The sequence below is a fragment of the Canis lupus genome, chromosome 8 (genome assembly GCF_003254725.2).
Source record: "Canis lupus dingo isolate Sandy chromosome 8, ASM325472v2, whole genome shotgun sequence".
NCBI classification, from domain to species: Eukaryota; Metazoa; Chordata; class Mammalia; order Carnivora; family Canidae; genus Canis; species Canis lupus.
Window position 1 is genome coordinate 65,155,008 of NC_064250.1, and position 18,491 is coordinate 65,173,498.

At 51.3% G+C, this 18,491-nt stretch overlaps 1 protein-coding gene across 2 annotated transcripts in view; it reads left to right on the top strand.

Moving 5' to 3' along the window:
- BDKRB1 (bradykinin receptor B1) overlaps window positions 1-18,466 on the top strand; it is a 31,243-nt gene extending 12,777 nt beyond the window's left edge. Inside the window, exons 1-3 of one of the 2 annotated variants that reach the window (XM_025443148.3) lie at window positions 6,203-6,447; window positions 6,562-6,697; window positions 14,273-18,466. In XM_025443148.3, the coding sequence (XP_025298933.1) occupies window positions 14,283-15,335 (1,053 nt within the window). In that variant the 5' untranslated portion in view covers window positions 6,203-6,447; window positions 6,562-6,697; window positions 14,273-14,282 and the 3' untranslated portion in view covers window positions 15,336-18,466. Of the gene's footprint in view, window positions 1-6,202; window positions 6,448-6,561; window positions 6,698-14,272 lie in introns of those variants that run through there. The other variant, XM_025443147.3, reaches the window with a different exon arrangement.
- Window positions 18,467-18,491: the final 25 nt, after the last annotated feature.

The following is an 18,491-nucleotide window of genomic DNA, read 5'->3' on the forward strand; positions in this document are numbered from 1 at the left end:
CCTATGTCTCTGCCTTCTCTCTGTGTCTCTTGTGAGTAAATAAGTAAAAATATTAAAAAAAAAAAAAAAAAAAAGAGAGAGAGAGAGAGATCCTGAGAAGTCTTGCAGGAAAGAGGAACTCTCCTCTCTGCTTGGTCTAAGCCAGGGCTCCCAGACTTGATGGCACAGAACCGGTCTTCCAATGACTGCTTTTCCTACTGTCCTTGCCCCACATCTCCTTCTTCACCTGCTGTTTAAATGTTAGAGCTCCTCATGCTACAACTCTAAGCCCTCCTCCCATCTCTCTACATGGGCCCCCTTACTAGTCCCAGTCAGGATCATGGCTCTAAATGCCATCCGTAATGTGGGGGGAGGTCTTACCTGTCAGCAGGGCTGGGCTCCAGCACCCGCTTAGTTATTCAGACATGAATCTGGGTTGTTGCTGCAAAGGTCTCTTGTACATGTGATGAACATCCACCATAAGTCTACTTTAAGTAAAGGAGATGGCCTTCTACAATGTCGGTGGGCCTTGTCTGAGCAGTTGAAGGCCTTAAGAACAAAAACTGAGGCTTCCAGAGCAGAAATTCTGTCTCAAGACTGCAGTACGAGCTCCTGCTTGAGTTTCTAGTCCTCTGGTCTGTCCTATGGATTTTGACGAGGCAGCCCCTGTAAGCACATGAACTAACTTCTTAAAATAAATATTTTGATAGATGATGATGGTGATGAAGATAGATAGATAGATGATAGGTAGATGATGATGAAGATAGATGATAGATGGATGATCGATAGATAGATGACAGATGATAGACGATGATGATAAATAGATGATAGATGATCGATCGATCGATCAATAGATGATGCTGATAGATGATAGATAGAAGATAGATGATAGATGATGATAGATGATAGATAAATGATAGATAGATGATAGATAATGATGATAGATGATAGATGATCGATTGATCGATGGAGATGATAAATGATGATGATGATAGATGATAGATAGATAGATAGATAGATAGATAGATAGATAGATAGAAATAGGTAGAAATTCTATTGGTTCAGTTTCTCTGGAGAGCCCTAAGACACATCTATACCAACAAGTCTCAAATGTTAGCTGTCTTCTGAGGCATCGTCTCTGATCCCACTGCCCAGTAGAAAGCCCCATTTAGGTCTTTCACATGGATTTTGAACTTCTATGTCTCTGTCGCATGTGTGTAGCCATCATGAGGACTGAGACAGTCAAGGGTGGCCCCAAGGGGCACCTGGATGGCTCGGTGGTTGAGCGTCTGCCTTCAGCTCAGGGCGTGATCCCGGAGTCCTGGGATCAAGTTCTGCACTGGGCTCCTTGCGGGGAAGCCTGCTTCTCCCTCTGCCTGTGTCTCTCTCTCTCTCTCTCTCTCTCTCTCTCTGTCTCTCATGAATAAATGGATAAAATCTTTCAAAGAGAAAAAGGAAGGGTGACCCCAAGTCTTCAAGAAGAGGTGAAAGTCACCTTCAGCACATCAGTTCCCTGGTACCAGGACACGGAAACATTTCCGATCAGAGGACAGGCATGATTTATGTGAAAGACACGTGCCTACAGCATCAAGCCCGTCTGTCTTAAAGACATATGAGCACTATGGGTTCCCCAGGAAAACTGATTTGATTTCATGCCCCCATTTTTGGCCGTACACATGGGCCCTTTAGGCATCTGGGTTGATTGGAAAACGATCGAAGAGGTTTTTCCACATGGGCAGTTTCTGCCAGATAACCCAGAGAAAGATCATAAAACTGGGAAAATACATACACACCTCTGTCTTCCCTGTGAGCATCCATATGGCCCAATATCGATATTTTCCATGGATCTATTTGATCTTCACAACAGCTCACAAAGTAGGCAAGGCACGTTCACTCCCAGATGAAAGAAACTGGGTCAGAGGCTTCCCAGGCCGGCCAGGGTCCCGCAGCTCTCCCCCCCTCAACGGGGCTAGGTGGGGGAAGAGGGTGTCTGTGCTCTCAGAGAACTCCTCATTCTGATTGGAACTGTTTCATTCTCTTTGCTGCACCAAAACAAGAGTGTTGGGGGGCAAACCCGCATTGGGCCTGCCCACGGGTAGGGGTTGAGTCGTACTCAGAGAGAATGAGTAAATGCTTTCTGAGGCTTGGGCCTGGGCTTTCCCACTCCAAGTTCCAAGCTAGCCTGCCGCAGACACGTCTGTGCACTTATGCATGCTGAGCCTTCCCTCTACAATGCCTTTCTCAGCTTGCCTGCCTTCCAAACTCCTATTCATCTCTCAAAACCCAGCTCAGATAGCCCTCTGCCATGATTCTTCCCAGACTCGGTCACAAGCACAATTAAATTCTTTAGGTCTTCACACTCGGACAGACCCCTGACTCTTCACTGCCACTCTGCATTCCACAGCGTATAGTCACCATATGTCTTTGTTCTCAGATGGGCCCAGAGCCTCATGAGGGGACGGGAAATGGGCTTTGTTCATCTCTATCTTCCCAGCACCCACAAGGGACCCAGTACCCTCAAGGGCTTCAGGACTATGTGTTGACATAGAGACAAACTATTGATATTCTGATATATAAATAAATAGGGTTATGAATTCATTCAGCAAATATTTGTTGAGCATGTGAACTCTGTGGTAGGAGTTTGGAATAAGACTGTTATCAAAAAGATAAACCCCTTGCCTGGGGGAGCTCGTGCCCTCCTGGGAGAGACAGGAAGTAAAAACTAAACCATGTATCCAGGTGATGATATCGGTTCTGACCAACGATGAGGCTGGGCGAGGGGAGGCGAGGCTATTGCAGGGAATGGCCAGTGCAAAGGTCCTGAGGTGGGAGAGGATGTGGCATGTTCAAAACAGAGCAAGGAGGCCAGGAGAGCCAATGGATGAGCAGGTGGGGACCATGAAGACACTCAGAAGGCAGCAGGGTGTGTCACGGTCAAGTCAGTGTTCTCCTGTGGCCGAGACGGGGGCAGTGGAGGGTTTCCAGCAGAGACACGACGTGGTCAGACTTAGGCTCTAGAACACAGAGGAAGGTGGCTGAGCATCCCTGGTCACAGGTCCTTACCAAGTGGTACCCCTGGAGAGGTTTCCAGAACACCAGTGTGCAGCAGCCGTGTTAGCTCACGGGATTCTCCTGACTCCCCTCCAAGGAGGTCTGCTGAGAGCCCCTGTCCAGGTGAGACAGCAAGGCAAACACGGAGACAGAGATATGAGAGAGAATGAGTGGAGAGAGGAGGGAGAAGCAGGCTCCCCACTCAGCAGCAAACCCAACTTGGGGCTCGACCCCAGGGCTCTGGGATCATGACCTGAACCAAAGGCAGATGCTCAACTGTCTGAGCCACCCAGGCGCCCCGAGCCCTTCACTTTTAAACGGCCATCAGTTCAGGCCAGGGCCGTGCGTATAGCTGCCTGAATGTCCGGGACACGCTCAAGCCGGCAATCGTCACCCTGTCCATGTCCAGGTGTTTGCTATTTGTTAAATCTACAAAGCTTAGGATTTGGTTTTTACCGCCCCCTTCCATCTTGACACCTTACTCTGGCCCCATCTGTTCCCGCCCACCTCGTGCAGCACACTGGGTGCTCTTGCACAGTGGCATTTGCACACCTGGCTGCAAACGCTGGCTTGATCCCCTGCCGGGTCCACCAGGACATGAGCAGTCCCAGGGGGACACCGAGGCTTCTTCTCTGCCCGCTGGCACCCAGCACTCACCCAGCACCATGAGGGGCTCCGCTCATATTCGCAGGATAGGACGATGAGCACTCAGGCCTGCGCTCTCACAGGCGCAAAGGGTCACAACGGGCCTTGAAGGATGGAGGGGTGTTAAGCGGAAAGGGAGGGGAGGGGAGGCTGTTTCCAGCAAATGCTCACAGGAAGACAAGTCCAGGTGCATTAGGAGCCGGAGAGCCGCCCCTCAGCCGGAACTGAAGACCCAGGGTGGTGGGTGGCTCTGGGTGGTGGGTGGTGGGTGGCTCTGGGTGGTGCTACAGCAGGACTGTGGAGGCGCTGGGTGTTGTCCTGTGAAATGGCAAAACCCGGCGCTCTGGAATATTAATCTAGCACAAGCAAAGGCGGAAGGACAAGAACCAGAAAGCAAGGAGGTTTGTGCGGAGTTCTTTGTCGTAGACGTGTCTGCTGCATGAGTGTCTGGCAGCTACGACAGGAAGGGAGGCCTGGGCAGAGCGGTGGGCGCGCTAGCTGGGCCCTCAGTTCGGGCCACAGGGCGCCTGTTTTTTTCCTGTGTCTATGAGCAAAATTAATAGTAGGGACAGTTCGTGTAATTGTGGGGCCTGAGCAAGAGCCCTGAAGGTGCTCGGAGTCCAGACGTTGCCTCTACAGAACCTGCTGGACGTGACTAGGAGAGGACACAGCGTGGCTCCGGGGTTTAGAGACTGCAGAACTGTGTACATCACGGTGGGGACTGTGGCCCGCGTGTCCCCAACCCCTCAGACTCCAGCCCACCTTCCCTGAACGGCATGAGCAGAGACAGAGCCCACCCGCAGCTCAGAGACCCAGCTGCCCAGAGGCCCCGGCATTAGTCTCGGGGACAACCCCACGGAAGGCTGACCTGTCCCACCGGGCTGACAGGCTGTCCTCTGTTTGTAGATGCCAGTCCTGGGGTCGCTGCCAGCTGCCTTTCATGCCTCTTTGCTGCCCTGTTCTCCCTACACACGCCCCCACATGCCTGGGGACCCAGAGGACCCTCATTCCACTCCCAGTCTCCCCCTAGATGTGGGGTTCCATCATCCTGCCCTCAGCCCCCAAAATTCAGGCCCCCTCCCCCCACAGACTTGGGATTCCCTCATCCTGTCCTCAATGCCCCTCCCCCGCAGAATTCAGGCCTTGTCTCCCCACAGCCCTAGAAGCAGAGAGAGACTCCTTCCTCCCTGGAACCAAGGCCTGCTTCCCATTTCCCACCCCAAGTGAGCAACAGTGGGAACATTCATTTTCTTCAAAGAACTTTCCATCTCACCCACGGGTGGGGCCCCACGGCTTTGGCAAGGCTGCCATGGGGTCATCTCCCATGCAACCCAGCTCCCTCGGCCAGCCCATGGCAAGCGGGCCGTCCCCCACCTCCTGTGAGCTGGGCCAGGATCAGACCCGCAGACCCCACCTCCCCCAGCATCCCCCCAGAACTGGTCTCAGGGCCTGGGCAGGAAGGGATCCCATAAGAACAGATACTCGTGAGAAGCAGTCCAAGTCTAAACTCACATGGAAGGGAGAAAAGCTGCTTTCTGGAAACGGTTTCCTCTGGCGAGACCCCAGTCTTCATTACTAATTAGGAAGGACTGAGACTTGGAGCCTCTCTCTGATGAACAACTACCCCGGGGGCGCCTGGATGGCTCAGCAGTTGAGCGTCTGCCTTCAGCTCAGGGAGTGACCCCAGGGTCCTGGGATCGAGTCCCGCATTGGGCTCCCCCCAGGGGGCCTGCTTCTCCCTCTGCCTGTGTCTCTGCCTCTCTCTGTGTCTCTCATGAATAAATAAATAAAATCTTAAAAAAAAAAAATCTACCCCAAACCATGCCTGACACCTAACACCTGTGTTTACTAAAAATTTCTCAGCTCTCCCCTGATGGGAAAGGAACCTTCCCAAAGACAAATTCTAGTTCCTTTCCTTAAAACACTCATGAGCTACTGAGTCTTGGAGTCTTCTTTTCTGCTCCCACAGTTTTAATATGTCTAGCGACAGGAGAAAATTGCTAGAAAATTCTAAAATGCAGGTTGTCCTCACCAAGGTGTCCATATAGAGAGAGGAAATAGAGAAGACCAGATTCTGAAGCCAAAGGGGACGTTGTCTGATCCAGACATGTTGGGTTCAAGGTGACGTCCAGAGGGGACCTGGAGCATCCAAGGGGCAGACGAAGGTGTGGGGAGGGCTGAGGCCTTGAGATTTGGGGATCACCTTTCCAGAAACCAGAATTCAAGCCCTGGCCTGGATGCGTTCTCCTGCATCTAGGGAGGGAGTTTGAAACCCTTAACTTTCTAAGAGGGAGGATAAGGAGCATTTCAGGTAAAGGATCTTGAGGCTTGACTCTCTGAGCAAGCTAGAAATTTCTGTCTGAACACAAGGTCTTGAGTAGTTCAACTTGATATTTGCAGATGAACATTGAATAATGGGCTTTGGCACTTCCAGGGAAGATTAGGAAAAGTGCATCTAATCTTACTCAACTCTGGACATTGCATGAGTCAAATTTTTCCTAGCTCACTGTTTATTTAGTCGGGGTCCATGCTGATGGATTGTTGGCCATGGACCCTTCAGTGCCAAGACTCTAAGGGAGGCATTTCAGCCAGCTCCCATGAAAGCTACTGCAAAATCTTAGGCATGGGGACCCCGTGGCAAATGGGGCTGTCATCATTCAATGTCCTCGGAGGCTCCTGGGGCCTCAGAAGGAAGTGGAATGCATTTTAAGCACATGTTGGCCAACATCTGGTTCTTGGGCAGAGTCGCGGGCCTCTGGAGATGTCACCAAAGTAAGAAGGGGGTTGGGAGGTGAATAATCTCTCGCCAGCCCCAAAATGCAGAGCATTTTAAACCCCATCTTGCTTCTTCCATCGGAAGACTCACTTTTTCGGCAATCCCCCCAGTGACCTCATCGGAGAGGCGGTTGTGTAATCCAGGGCCACAGCATTTGCACGGGGCTGCCCAGCGCAGAACACACCTCCGAAGGCCGCTCTCGCCATCCGAAAACCCTCTGAGGTTGTGAGCTCTTTACCGTCCCACGTAAGTATACGATCATCCTTTTTTTTTTTCCTCTTGTGAGAGTGAGATATGAGAGGAGATTCACATCTCTTAGAAAAAACAAACAAAGCTCCCTTTCACAGCTAACTATTGGCAGACTTTTCAGTTTTCTTTAAGTGCATGTTTTTTCTGAAACAGAATTCTCAATCAGTTTAAGAGACTATATTTCCGTGCCTGCTTTGGGGTTTACTTGTTTTCCCAGAAGAAAAGGAGGAAAGTGTCTAGACTAGCCTGTGAAGTTTCCAGAAGCTCTCTCTTTATATCAAGGCTGTAAGAGACATGTAGAGGCTGATACAGTCTCTCATGGGCTCCATGTGGACTCTAACCAGTTTCCATCTACAAATTCTGATTCTGATTTTAAAAAACCAGACTGGGGCACCCAGGTGGCTCAGGTCATGATCCTGGGGTCCTGGGATCGAGTCCCACATTGGGCTCCCCACATGAAGCCTGCTTCTCCCTCTGCTTATGTCTCTGCCTCTCTGGGTCTCTCATAAATAAATGAATAAAATCTTATATATAACAGACTGATCTCCCCAAGATGCCTTACAAGATTTCAGAAGGTCAATAACCAGTTGGGTTATTTGTGGCTTGACAACAGCTTCTTATGATTGGACTGAGTTGAGATTCTTTTGTCTCTGTGTCTGTATTTCAAATGCTTTTATCATCACCTCACTGTCGGAATTGGAATGAATTCGAAGAAGCCCTTCTTGTTGAAGGAAGTTTTAACATAGCACTGCCAATGGTACAACGCGCAGAACTCAGAAAATATCACATGGAAATTACAGACTCACCTTCTCTAGTAGACCTGCCCGATGTCGCCTCTGAGTTTTTAATAAATGAGATCAAGTATTACTAAAAATTTCAATAGTGCTGTTTATTGAGCACCTGCTATGTACCGGGCACGTATCAGAGCTAAAACAAAGAACTGGTGAAGGAAGGCTTCTCCTTTCTGTTCAATTTTATATAAACACAGACAGTGGCTGGTAAAGGCAACCCCTTTAAAAATAAGCCCAGCTTGGGGCGAGCCTGGGTGGTGCAGTTGGTTTAGCCTCTGACTCCTGGCTGAGGTTGTGGTCGTGATCTCAGGGTCGTGAGATTGAGCCCTGCCTGTGAGATTCTCTCTCTCCCTCTGCCCTCTGCCCCTCCCGCTTGTGCTCTCAAATAAATAAGTAAATCTTTTTTAAAAAATAAACAAATAAGCCCTGCTTGAGCAGACCCACGCTGTGGGATGGAGGCCTGTGTGTGCTGAACCAATCAGATTGGAGCTAAAGTCAGAGGTCTCTCTGGGTGGCTTGGGAAGCAGTCCCCGATTTTCTGGGTAGGGTGAAGCCTGGCCCCCTGGATGAGGTTCCTATGACCGCTTAATAAATAAGCACAAATCTACCAACACAATTTTACTGTTGTACAGTTGTACGACAGAAGTCAAATGTCCAAAATCAATCCCACCAGGCTAAAATCAGGGTGTCCGCAGGGCTGTGTTCCTTCTGGGGGCTCCAGAGGAGAATCCATTCCTTGCTTTCTACCCCCGTCTGGAGGCTGCTGTGCCTCTTGGCTCATGGCCCCTTCCTCTGTCTTCAAAGGGCCCAGTGTCGTATCTTTGCCTCAGTTTGTTCATCTGTACCACGGGCACGGCTCCATGACTGCTCCTGCAGCCAGTTGTCAGGATCAAATGTCCGGGAGCCCAGTGGAGTCTCGGAACCTCCGCAGATGACAGGTGTGGTCCGATGCTGAAAGCTCGGACCTGGGCATCCAGGTGTCCCTCCAGCCCCAGCATCGGGAAGGACAGGGGCCGAGACAAAGCTAACGTGCGGCTTTTCCTTGGTGGCTAGAACTTGGTCAGCATGTGCAGAGAAGGGCACAGGAAGGCCTGGCGTGAGGCCCCCTCGGTCTCAGGACGCAGCTCTGCAGACAGGTATGCAGTACAGCAGAGTGCTGGCCCCCCCCTCCCCATGCATCCGAGATCAGGTTTACTGGGTGCACCTGCTACCTGCGGCTGCTGAAATGAATGCCCACAAACCAGGTAGCTTTAAACCAACTGACCATATTTTAGCGGTGGAGAGATAAAGCAGTTCTCGTCCAAAGCTGTTTTCCAAAAAAATGGTGTATTTATTAACTCTATGTACACACACCAACAGAGTGGCCATAGTATAGTGATGGAGTCATAGTGAAGTAGCTCTAGTTAAAAAATTGTTTTCAGGGAGGCCAGGGGGGCTCAGTGGTTGAGCATCTGCCTTTGGCTCATGGTGTGATCCCGGAGTCCTGGGATCGAGTCCCCCATCGGGCTCCTGCATGGAGCCTGCTTCTCCCTCTGCCTGTGTCTCTGCCTCTCTCTGTGTGTCTCATGAATAAATAAATAAAATCTTTTTAAAAAATTGTTTTCAAAAAGCTACGACTTTAAGTACACACATACACTTACATACATTAAGGCAAAATAATACAGTTTTTGTGTTACCGAGCTGAACGTTGAAAAAAGAACGTAAGTGAAATAAACTGGTTTGGGTACATATCCACGTGCTTTGTAATCTGTGCCTGACTCAGTTATGTCCTTGGCATTTTCTTGGAGAAAGAATTTTTCTTTCCGCGGGGCCTATTTTTAATTGTCCCGTGTAACTGCTGAATTCTTTCCCTTTCAATTTTACAGTTGATAAATTGAAATTAGCACCTTCAGTTGACCCTTCTCTTAGACTAGAACATATTTAATTAAGAAAATGTGTCTGGGACAGGTGCTCAGGTGCCTAATACACTCCGAGCAAGTTCTGAAAAAATGGGGGACTATTCTCAAGTCCAAGTCTTTGCATATAAAATGATGTAAACATTTTAGCCCAGATATTTTCAAAGGTGGTGCTTTCATGCCTTTTTTCAACAAATATTTTTACAAGATTCAACTCTACAAATAAGTCGTAGTTACTTAAAATTTGTTAACACCGTGTCAAACTTAGATGCTGTGAATCATAGATTTTTCTCAATTTCATCGCATTTCTGTGCAGCATATGAATTTATCCCATTGAAAAGATTCTTCCCATAAACTGAGGTATTCTAAAGCTCACTACAGAATTTCAAGGTTAGGTCTTGTGAGCCACGGAGCTCTTATTCTTTGATTTAATCATTTCTTCCCTTTCCCAACAGATTTCTTTATTTTCTGCATAATAGCTTCGTTCTCTAGAATTACAATCTGCTAGACATGCAAATGCAGATGTTTCGGCGCTCTGTTCTTTGAATATCTTGATTAAAGATTTCCAAAAAAAAAAAAAAAAAAAAGATTTCCAATTGCTTTGGAACAAAATTCAAAAACAGAGCTCTGCTTCAACAAATAGCTTAGTAATATTTTCAGGCATTTAGGATTAGTTGTAAAACTGGTGACAGGCAGCAAAGAAAAGAAATACGTGCTGAAGTTTTTTGTTTGTTTTTTTAAAAAATTTGTTTATTTATTTGACAGAGAGAGAAAGCACAAGCAGAGGGAATAGCAGGCAGAGGAGAGGGAGAAGCAGACTCCCCACTGAGCAGGGAACCCCCATACAGGACTTGATCCCAAGACCCCAAGATCATGACCCGAGCTGAAGGCAGACGCTTAACCAGCTGAGCCACCCAGGCACCCAGGAGGTTTTTTTTAAAATTCACTGTTGACCTCAATATAAAAAGCTTGTGGCTTGGTAACTCTGTGTCTGTGTGTGTCTTTAGATTTTCTAAATTTTGTCAGCTATAATCTCCCTTTCAATTGGTATAACGTTGAAACTTATTTGTGTGGCATTATGAACTGTGTGCGCACCATGGCCTGTTCTAAGTACATTTCTGCTTCATTGGTCTTTTATTTAGTAAGATCCTAGCTGTTCCCATGACGTTGTGCCCCAGTAAAATCTGTATCTGCATTACCATCACAAAAATATAACACCATTTCCAATGGAAACAATTTAAACCGAATTTAAAATAGCATTCCCCGGAAATCTGTTGTTCCGTTCAGCCGGACTGAACTTCCAGAAGCTTCGCTTTGAGTCCATGCGTTGGATGATGATTGGAACGGACTGATTTTTCTGGTGGAAGGATTGCAGATTTTTAGCAAACTGGCACCCAGAACTCCCTGTCTGTGGAGTTCTTAGAAGCTGACCCAGAATCAGCCACCGCTTCCCCTGGTGTATGTGCGGGAGAAAGACTAGCACCCAAAATGAGCTGGATTAATTTGCAGAGCAGTTGCTTGGTGGGAGCTGAAAAGCCGGGCTTCCAGAACAACCTACAGCAGCATCTTTCTGCCGCCATATGGGTGAGATCAGTGTCTCGGGGCAGATCTCTTAAAATTACTAACTGCTGAAGTGGCTTTTGTGTCTTAGGTATTCCTGTGGTCAGTGAAATCGCTACGGCCCCCACAGCGATGTAAACATCACTGCGCAACTTGCGCATTTGTCATCAACTTCCTTGAGAAACAGAAGCTCGCCACTTACATTTTCATTAAGCTTTCAATTTTTATTTTAGCTCATCACTGCCAGAAGGGCATATTGCAAAATTTAAAAGTATTTGCGGGGAATGGGGCACCTGGCTGGCTCAGTCGGTAGAGTATGCAACTCTTGATCTCAGGGTCGTGAGTTCCAGCCCCATGTTGGGTGTGGAGCCTACTTAACAAAGAATTTTTGAGAAAAAAAGTATTTCCTAATAACCCAATAAATATTTACTTGTGGATTTATGCCCTGCAAGAATTGATAATGCAAGAATTTCCGGACTCTTCCACACGCTCCGGGTCAGAGCTCTACATGCACAGATACTCCACGGCCACCCAACCCATAATTCCCCGTGTTCCCAACTGGCCTGCCCACTGTCTACACTCTCCCTGAGTGATTTCATCCAGTCTCGTGGCTTTCAACACCATCTAGGTAATCATAATTCCCGTTTACATGTCACTATGTCAGAACTCGCCACTGAATACCAAACTTGAATATCTAGGAGCCCCTTGGAAATCCCCACTTGACGTTCAACAGACATCTCAACCTTGGCATGTCCAAGAGTGAACTCCTGATCCCCCCCATTCAAAAAAACCCTTCCCCATCTTCACTCGGTGACGTCTGTGTCTCAGTTGATGGCAACTTCCTGTCTCTAGGTGCTCAGGCCAAAAATCTTGGCAACATCTAATCCTTCCTTTCTCACAACCTGTATCCGATTGAAAATCATGGTGGTACTACTTTCAGTATAGATCTAGAAACTGATCCCATCTTACCATCCCCACTGCCACCACTCCTCAGCTAACACAGTTATTCAGTATGTCCATTGTTGTGGGCTCTCTCCTCCCACTAGGCTAGAAGCCCCCTGAGGGTATGGGGTTTTCACCAGTTTGATTCACGGCTCTGTCCCAAATACCTAGAACAGCACCAGGTACACAGTGGGTGCTCAATAAATACTAGCTCCGAAGATAAATGCATGGAGGAACTGGTGAATTATACCTTGGTGTGAATGGCGCAGTGTGTGTCAAAACCCGAAGGTCATCGTGTCCTCAGATACGGAATGTCAGGCTCAGAGACACCAAGTGATCACCCAAGGTCACGCAGCCAAATAGGCTCTTCCGAGATTGGTTCTCTCGTACACGGTATCTTCTGTTAGATACCGTGCGGCCGTGCCCCGTTGAAGGAATCTCAGGCATCACTAAGTAATAACAATAATGATAATAAGAGTTAACATTTATCGAGCGCTTATGAGAAGCCAGGAACCATTTTAAGCACTCTGCATTTATTAAGTCATCCAGGTGGGGGTAAGACTTTTAGGTGGGAAGCTCCAGAAATCCCAGTGCCGACAGCTGCTCACTGAGTGAATGGAACCACGTGGGTCCCCTGAGCCGGCTGCGGCCCACTTTGCTGGCGGGTGCCCCCAAACCCCAACTCCAGGATGTGGTCCCTTCTTTCCATGGGGCTCCAGAGGGCTGGGAGGCACGATCCACTCCCTTCCCACCACATCCCCCTCCCCTAGAAACTCCGAGTGGGCTCGTGGGAGGCAGGCCAGCTGTGTGGCTGGGAGTGTGGCCTTCAGGGTCAGCTCGGATGGAGGTCTCCCAGGACAGGTCGTTAACTTCCGAGCCTGGCTTCCTCGTCTACCAAGTGGCGACAAAATGCGCAGCAGAATCAAGTACACGGAGACCCGGGCCCTGGTATCAGGCCGTCCGAGTCTGTATGACCGCAGAGGAGTGAGTGGTCGGGGTGTCGGCGAGGTTTTCTGAGCAGTCCAGTGGAGATGACAATGCCCCTCCCCGCACAGAGCTGTTGAGAAAATTACATGAAAAAAATATTTCAATGTGAAAGTCTTAGGTGGTAAAAAAAAAAAAGAAAGAAAGACAGTCTTAGATGGTGCCTGGAGACCGTGATGATCTCATCAGCGTGAGCTGCTTATTCTTTTACTACTTGTGTTTTTCTTTTTTTTAAGATTTTATTTATTTATTCATCAGAGAGAGAGAGAGAGGGACAGAGACACAGGCAGAGGGAGAAGCAGGCTCCATGCAGGGAGCCCGACGTGGGACTCGATCCTGGGTCTCCAGGATCACGCCCTGGGCCAAAGGCGGCGCCAAACCGCGGAGCCACCCAGGGATACCCACTACTTGTGTTTTTCAAGCCCAGCTTGTGAACCCTCTTGTTCTGGAAACCTCTCACCAGTGCCCCCACTCTGTCCCCCTCTTCTGGTCTCGGGCCCCAAGGGACAGGCATCCCCGCTGGCTGTACCGCTTCCTAGCTCTTCTGGACTCTTTCTTAGGTCATCGGCCACTGTCTCCGTGTCTGCGTCCCCTCTGGGCAGGCGGTGAGCACCTGCGGGGTGGGGGCAGGGTCCCGGTGTCTCTCTAGCACCTGGCAAAGTGCCAGCACAGAGTGGGTGCTCGTGACATGTTTGCCAAGACTGATAACAATAATAGTGTGGTTGTTAATAAGACTAATCAGCACCTTCCACTGAGCGCTTCCTCCACACCAGGCAACCACAGCACGCAAGCCATGGATCCCAGCCCCAGTCCTCACCACAAACCCACAAGGAATAGGATTAGCTCCCAATTCCTTTTTTTATTTTTTTTTTTTAAGATCTTACTTATTTATTCATGAGAGACACACACAGAGAGAGAGAGAGAGAGAGAGAGGCAGAGACACAGGCAGAGGGAGAAGCAGGCTCCCTGCAGGGAGCCCGACGGGGACTCGATCCCGGGTCTCCAGGATCACACCCCAGGCTGAAGGTGGCGCAAGCTCCCACTTTCAAAAAGGAAAATGAGTTAGTGGGTCTAAGTGGCCCACACTCCAAGTGGTTGCCCCAGGATTTGGACTCGGCTTTCAGAGCCCCCGACTCGTCCTTTATGCCAGGGGTCGGCAAACGTATCCTCAAAGGGAACGGATGGCAAATCTTTTCGGCTCCGCAAGCCACACAGTGTTTGTCGCTGCCCCTCCACTCCCGCCCGCTGTGACACAAAAGCAGCCTTGGACAAGATGTAAATGAATAGGTGTGGCCGTGTGCCCATAAAACCTTATTTTCCCGAACTGGGAGCGGGCTGGAGGCGGCCGGCGGGTCGTAGTTGGCTGCCTCCCGTGTCACGCTGCGTGCTGTTCGATGCAGGTCCCTGTGGATGGCATCGCGGGCCCCCCTGGAGCTCCTGCCCCTGAACCGGAGCCAGCTGTCGCCTCCAAACGCCACGACCTGTGACGATGCTCCAGAAGCCTGGGACCTGCTGCACAGAGTCTTACCATCAGTCATCATCATCATCTGTGTCTGCGGGCTGCTGGGAAACCTTCTGGTGCTGGCGGTCTTGCTCCGGCCCCGGCGGCGTCTGAACGTGGCCGAAATGTACCTGGCCAACCTGGCCGCCTCCGACCTGGTGTTTGTCCTGGGCTTGCCCTTCTGGGCGGCGAACATCTCGAACCAGTTCCGCTGGCCCTTCGGGGGCCTCCTCTGCCGCCTCGTCAACGGAGTCATCAAGGCCAATTTATTCATCAGCATCTTCCTGGTGGTGGCCATCAGCCGGGACCGCTACCGCGCGCTGGTGCACCCCATGGCCACCCGGCGGCGGCGACAGGCCCGGGCCACCTGCGTGCTCATCTGGGTGGCGGGCAGCCTCCTGAGCGTCCCCACCTTCCTGTTCCGCTCCATCGAAGCTGTGCCCGAGCTGAACAACGACAGCGCCTGCGTCCTGCTGCACCCGCCCGGGGCCTGGCACGTCGCGAGGATGGTGGAGCTGAACGTGCTGGGGTTCCTGCTGCCGCTGGCTGCCATCGTCTTCTTCAACTGCCACATCCTGGCCTCCCTGCGCGGGCGGCCCGAGGTGCGCGGGGCGCGGTGCGGGGGGCCCCCCGACGGCAGGACCACGGCGCTCATCCTCACCTTCGTGGCCGCCTTCCTGGTGTGCTGGACCCCCTACCACTTCTTCGCCTTCCTGGAATTCCTGACGCAGGTGCAGGTCGTCCGCGGCTGCTTCTGGGAGAATTTCAAAGACCTGGGCCTGCAGTACGCCAGCTTCTTCGCCTTCATCAACAGCTGCCTGAACCCCGTCATCTACGTCTTCGTGGGCCGGCTTTTCAGGACCAGGGTGTGGGACCTTTTTAAGCAGTGCGCCCCCAGGAGGCCGCCTGCCGTGTCCTGGTCCCACAGGAAACGGGTCCTCCAGCTCTTTTGGCAGAATTAAGACAGCCGTGGGGCCCGAAGCTCGGCTTCCTCATCGGTGATTTGGGACAGAAGAAATACTGCTGTGGTCGAGCCCCCTCTGCCCCCCGCCTTCGGCCCCCAGGGACAGGGATCCAGGCCCTGGAAACCGTGGGGGGTTTTGGTGCGAGGACTTGGCAGGTGTGATCAAGCTAAGGATCTTGAGGTGGGGAGATGATCCCGGATTATCTGAGAGGGCCCAGCGTAGTAATCCCAGAGGTTTTAGGAAAGACCAGCAGCCAAGTGGAGGCTGGAGAGACCCGGGGAGCCCTGAGCCAGGGGTTGCTGGTGCCCCCAGAGGCTGGGAAGGGGACAGAGTCAGAGTGTCCCCTCGGGCCTCCAGAAGGAGCCAGCCCTGCAGACGTTTGGACTTTAGCCCACTGAGTCCAGCCTCCAGAAACATAAGACAATAAAGTCGTGTCATTTAAAGTCACCACGTTTGGGCTAATGCGTTAGAGCAGCCACAGGACACTCCCGGCAAGGGTCTCTGAGCGCATTGCCACGTGCCCATCCAAAATGTTCTAGGCCAACTGCGAGGCATAGAGATGCTAGAGCTAGGGAGCCTACCTGCAAGGAACTGGCACAAATACTTAGAGTATTAAAGAGGAAAACAAGAAATCACAGAAGCCGGCCTCGGATCCAGCACCCTGAGCATTCCGAGGGAAGAGGGTGGGTTCCCGGCAGGGGTGTCAGGAGAAGCCTTCGGAAGGGAGTCCACCCTTCCAAAGTAGGGCGCCCAGAAACTGGGTGCCTGGGGAGCGGGAAGGAGGCCTGGTCGAGGCGTAACCAGGACCCGCAGGTGGAAATCGTGCGCTCGCAGGAGAGCGTGTTTATGGAACCGTTAATGCTTCAGGATTCTTCTTGCAGTGGGGGGCCCAGTTGCCTTCAAGGAGCTCACAGGACAGGGACAGTAATTAGGAGAGTGTCACGGAGCAGGTGACGGCCCCCATCATGGGAGAGGAGGTGCTCTGAGCACAGAGAAGCAGAGCGCAGGGTGGACGGCGGGGAGCAGAGGGGTCTGGAGGCTTCCTGCAGGAAGGGACTCAACCGATGAGTGGAATCCAAACAAGCAGTTGGCCAAACCAGATAGGAGACAAGGTGTGTTCCAGATAGAGGAAGCAAGTTGGAGCCAGGCACAGGTGGGGAGGGAGAAGGATGAAGGAGGGTGAGGCACAGGGAGTCCCAGGAGGGTTGGAGGCTTGAGGAAAAGACTAATATTTGGCAAGAATCTGCGGTGTGCATTGCTCTAGCGATGCTCCTCAGGCACCAAACAGGCAGGCAGTCGGGTTTCTCCAGGGTTGGAGTTTTGCCAGGTGATGGCCATCGTTTAAGGTCTGAACTATGGAGAATGGTTGGATTAGGGAAAGAATGAACATAGGAGGTGAGGGAGACAGTGACATCGATGTGGTTACAGAGCAGGGGTAGTGGGAGCATCTAGGTGATGGAGCGGAAGCACCGGAGGTTGTGGCCGCCCAGGAAGGGGGTCTGCATGGAACATTCCATCTCCCGTGTGGCCGTGGCGTCAGGTGGCTGGAACAGAGGGAAGGAGAAGGTCATTGGAGACAAAGCAGTCAAGGAATGGAGAGGCAGGGGATGGACAGCCCCACGGGGGTCCCTGCAGGCAGGCAGGTGCTGGGGAGTGCCTGGGAAGGAGACAGCCCATAGGCCAGGTGCCAAGGCCAGTGTCCACGCACGGGTGGGGATGCAGGGCAGGACAGCCTCCACTGCTGCCCCAGAAGGGCCAGACCTCATGGGGCAGCAGCAAAGACCCAGATGTATTCGAGAAATGGAAAGAAGCCCGTGCTCCTGGAGCCCGGAGATACGCTATCAGAGGCCAGCAGAGGCTGGGCCACCAGGCCCTCGTGGGCATCGGGGGTCACCCCACGGTCCGTGCTCCAGCCCCTGGAGGTTTCCTGGAGAGCAGAGATTGAAGTCAGCAAGCAAGGATCCAGCTGGTACATGTGTTTAATGTAGATCACATGGTGTTTAAATATATATTTTTGAGTTGACTGCCAATATATAAATTCTACATAAGAATCCAGATTTCGAGGGCATGTGGGTGGCTCAGTGGTTGCGGCCCAGGGCATGATCCCGGGGTCCTGGGATCGAGTCCCACATCGGGCTTCCCACATGGAACCTGCTTCTCCCTCTGCCTGTGCCTCTGCCTTTCTGTGTGTCTCTCATGAATGAATAAATAAAAATCTTTAAAAAAAAATCTAGAGCTCAGGCTTCCCTTGAACAGTTGGCAGATCTAGCAACACGGAACCTGCATTCTTTCCTTGAGCTGATATGTGCCAGGCCTCTAGTTCATGTCAGATGCTGCTGAGAGAGAGAGGACAGTGAGCAGGGTCCTCCTGGCGTGGACCTCCGGGGGCCCCCCCCCGGGACACCAGTGCTCGGGGCACCCCTCCCTCTGCCGCGGCCCCTACCCCAGAGCGGAGGCGGGAGTCACCAGGTGCTTGCCAGCACCAGCACAGGTGTGTGAGCCCCCGGCAGGAGTCACGGGAGCAGAGGTCCTGTGTAAAGTGGCCAGAACGGGAATATTAGGCAGAAGTTAGAGAGCTGGAAAGGAAAGATAACGCCCCGGTCTCTCCTCTGCTCTGAGCAAAGTGACCCCAGTGTGTCCTCCTTGCTGGTTTCTCGGCGCCTGCATTAAAGTCGTGGCTTCTCAGAATGTTCTCTAGGGCTTGTCGAAGCAACCGCACAGCCCAGAAGAGCGTGCTGGCTTGTGACATCAGGACGTTGCTTGCAGGCCCATGTTCAGCAGTAGACTCCCGGCAGGGTCCCTGATGAGCCAGACACCTGACTTCTGGAATGTGTGTATCATTCCCTGAAGCCCGGGCCACAGCCCCGCAGGCCGAGATACCGGCAGCCCCATAGTGAGGACTCTGCGGCCCTTTTGCTGTTGGAAAGGCCAAGTGTTTATCTGCAGAGGGAGGAATCCCTGCCTTGGTTAAAAGGATCGGTGCTAAAAAAAATTAAAAATAAATTAAAAAAAAAAAAGGATCGGTGCTGTGGGAGAAATTAGTATTTTTGGATTTGCACAGGTCCGGTCGCTGTGCTCCCCTGGAGGGTTTCCCACGTGGGTCCAGCCCCAAGCCTCCCCTTGTAGGGCTAACACCTGGCAAGGAGGGACGAG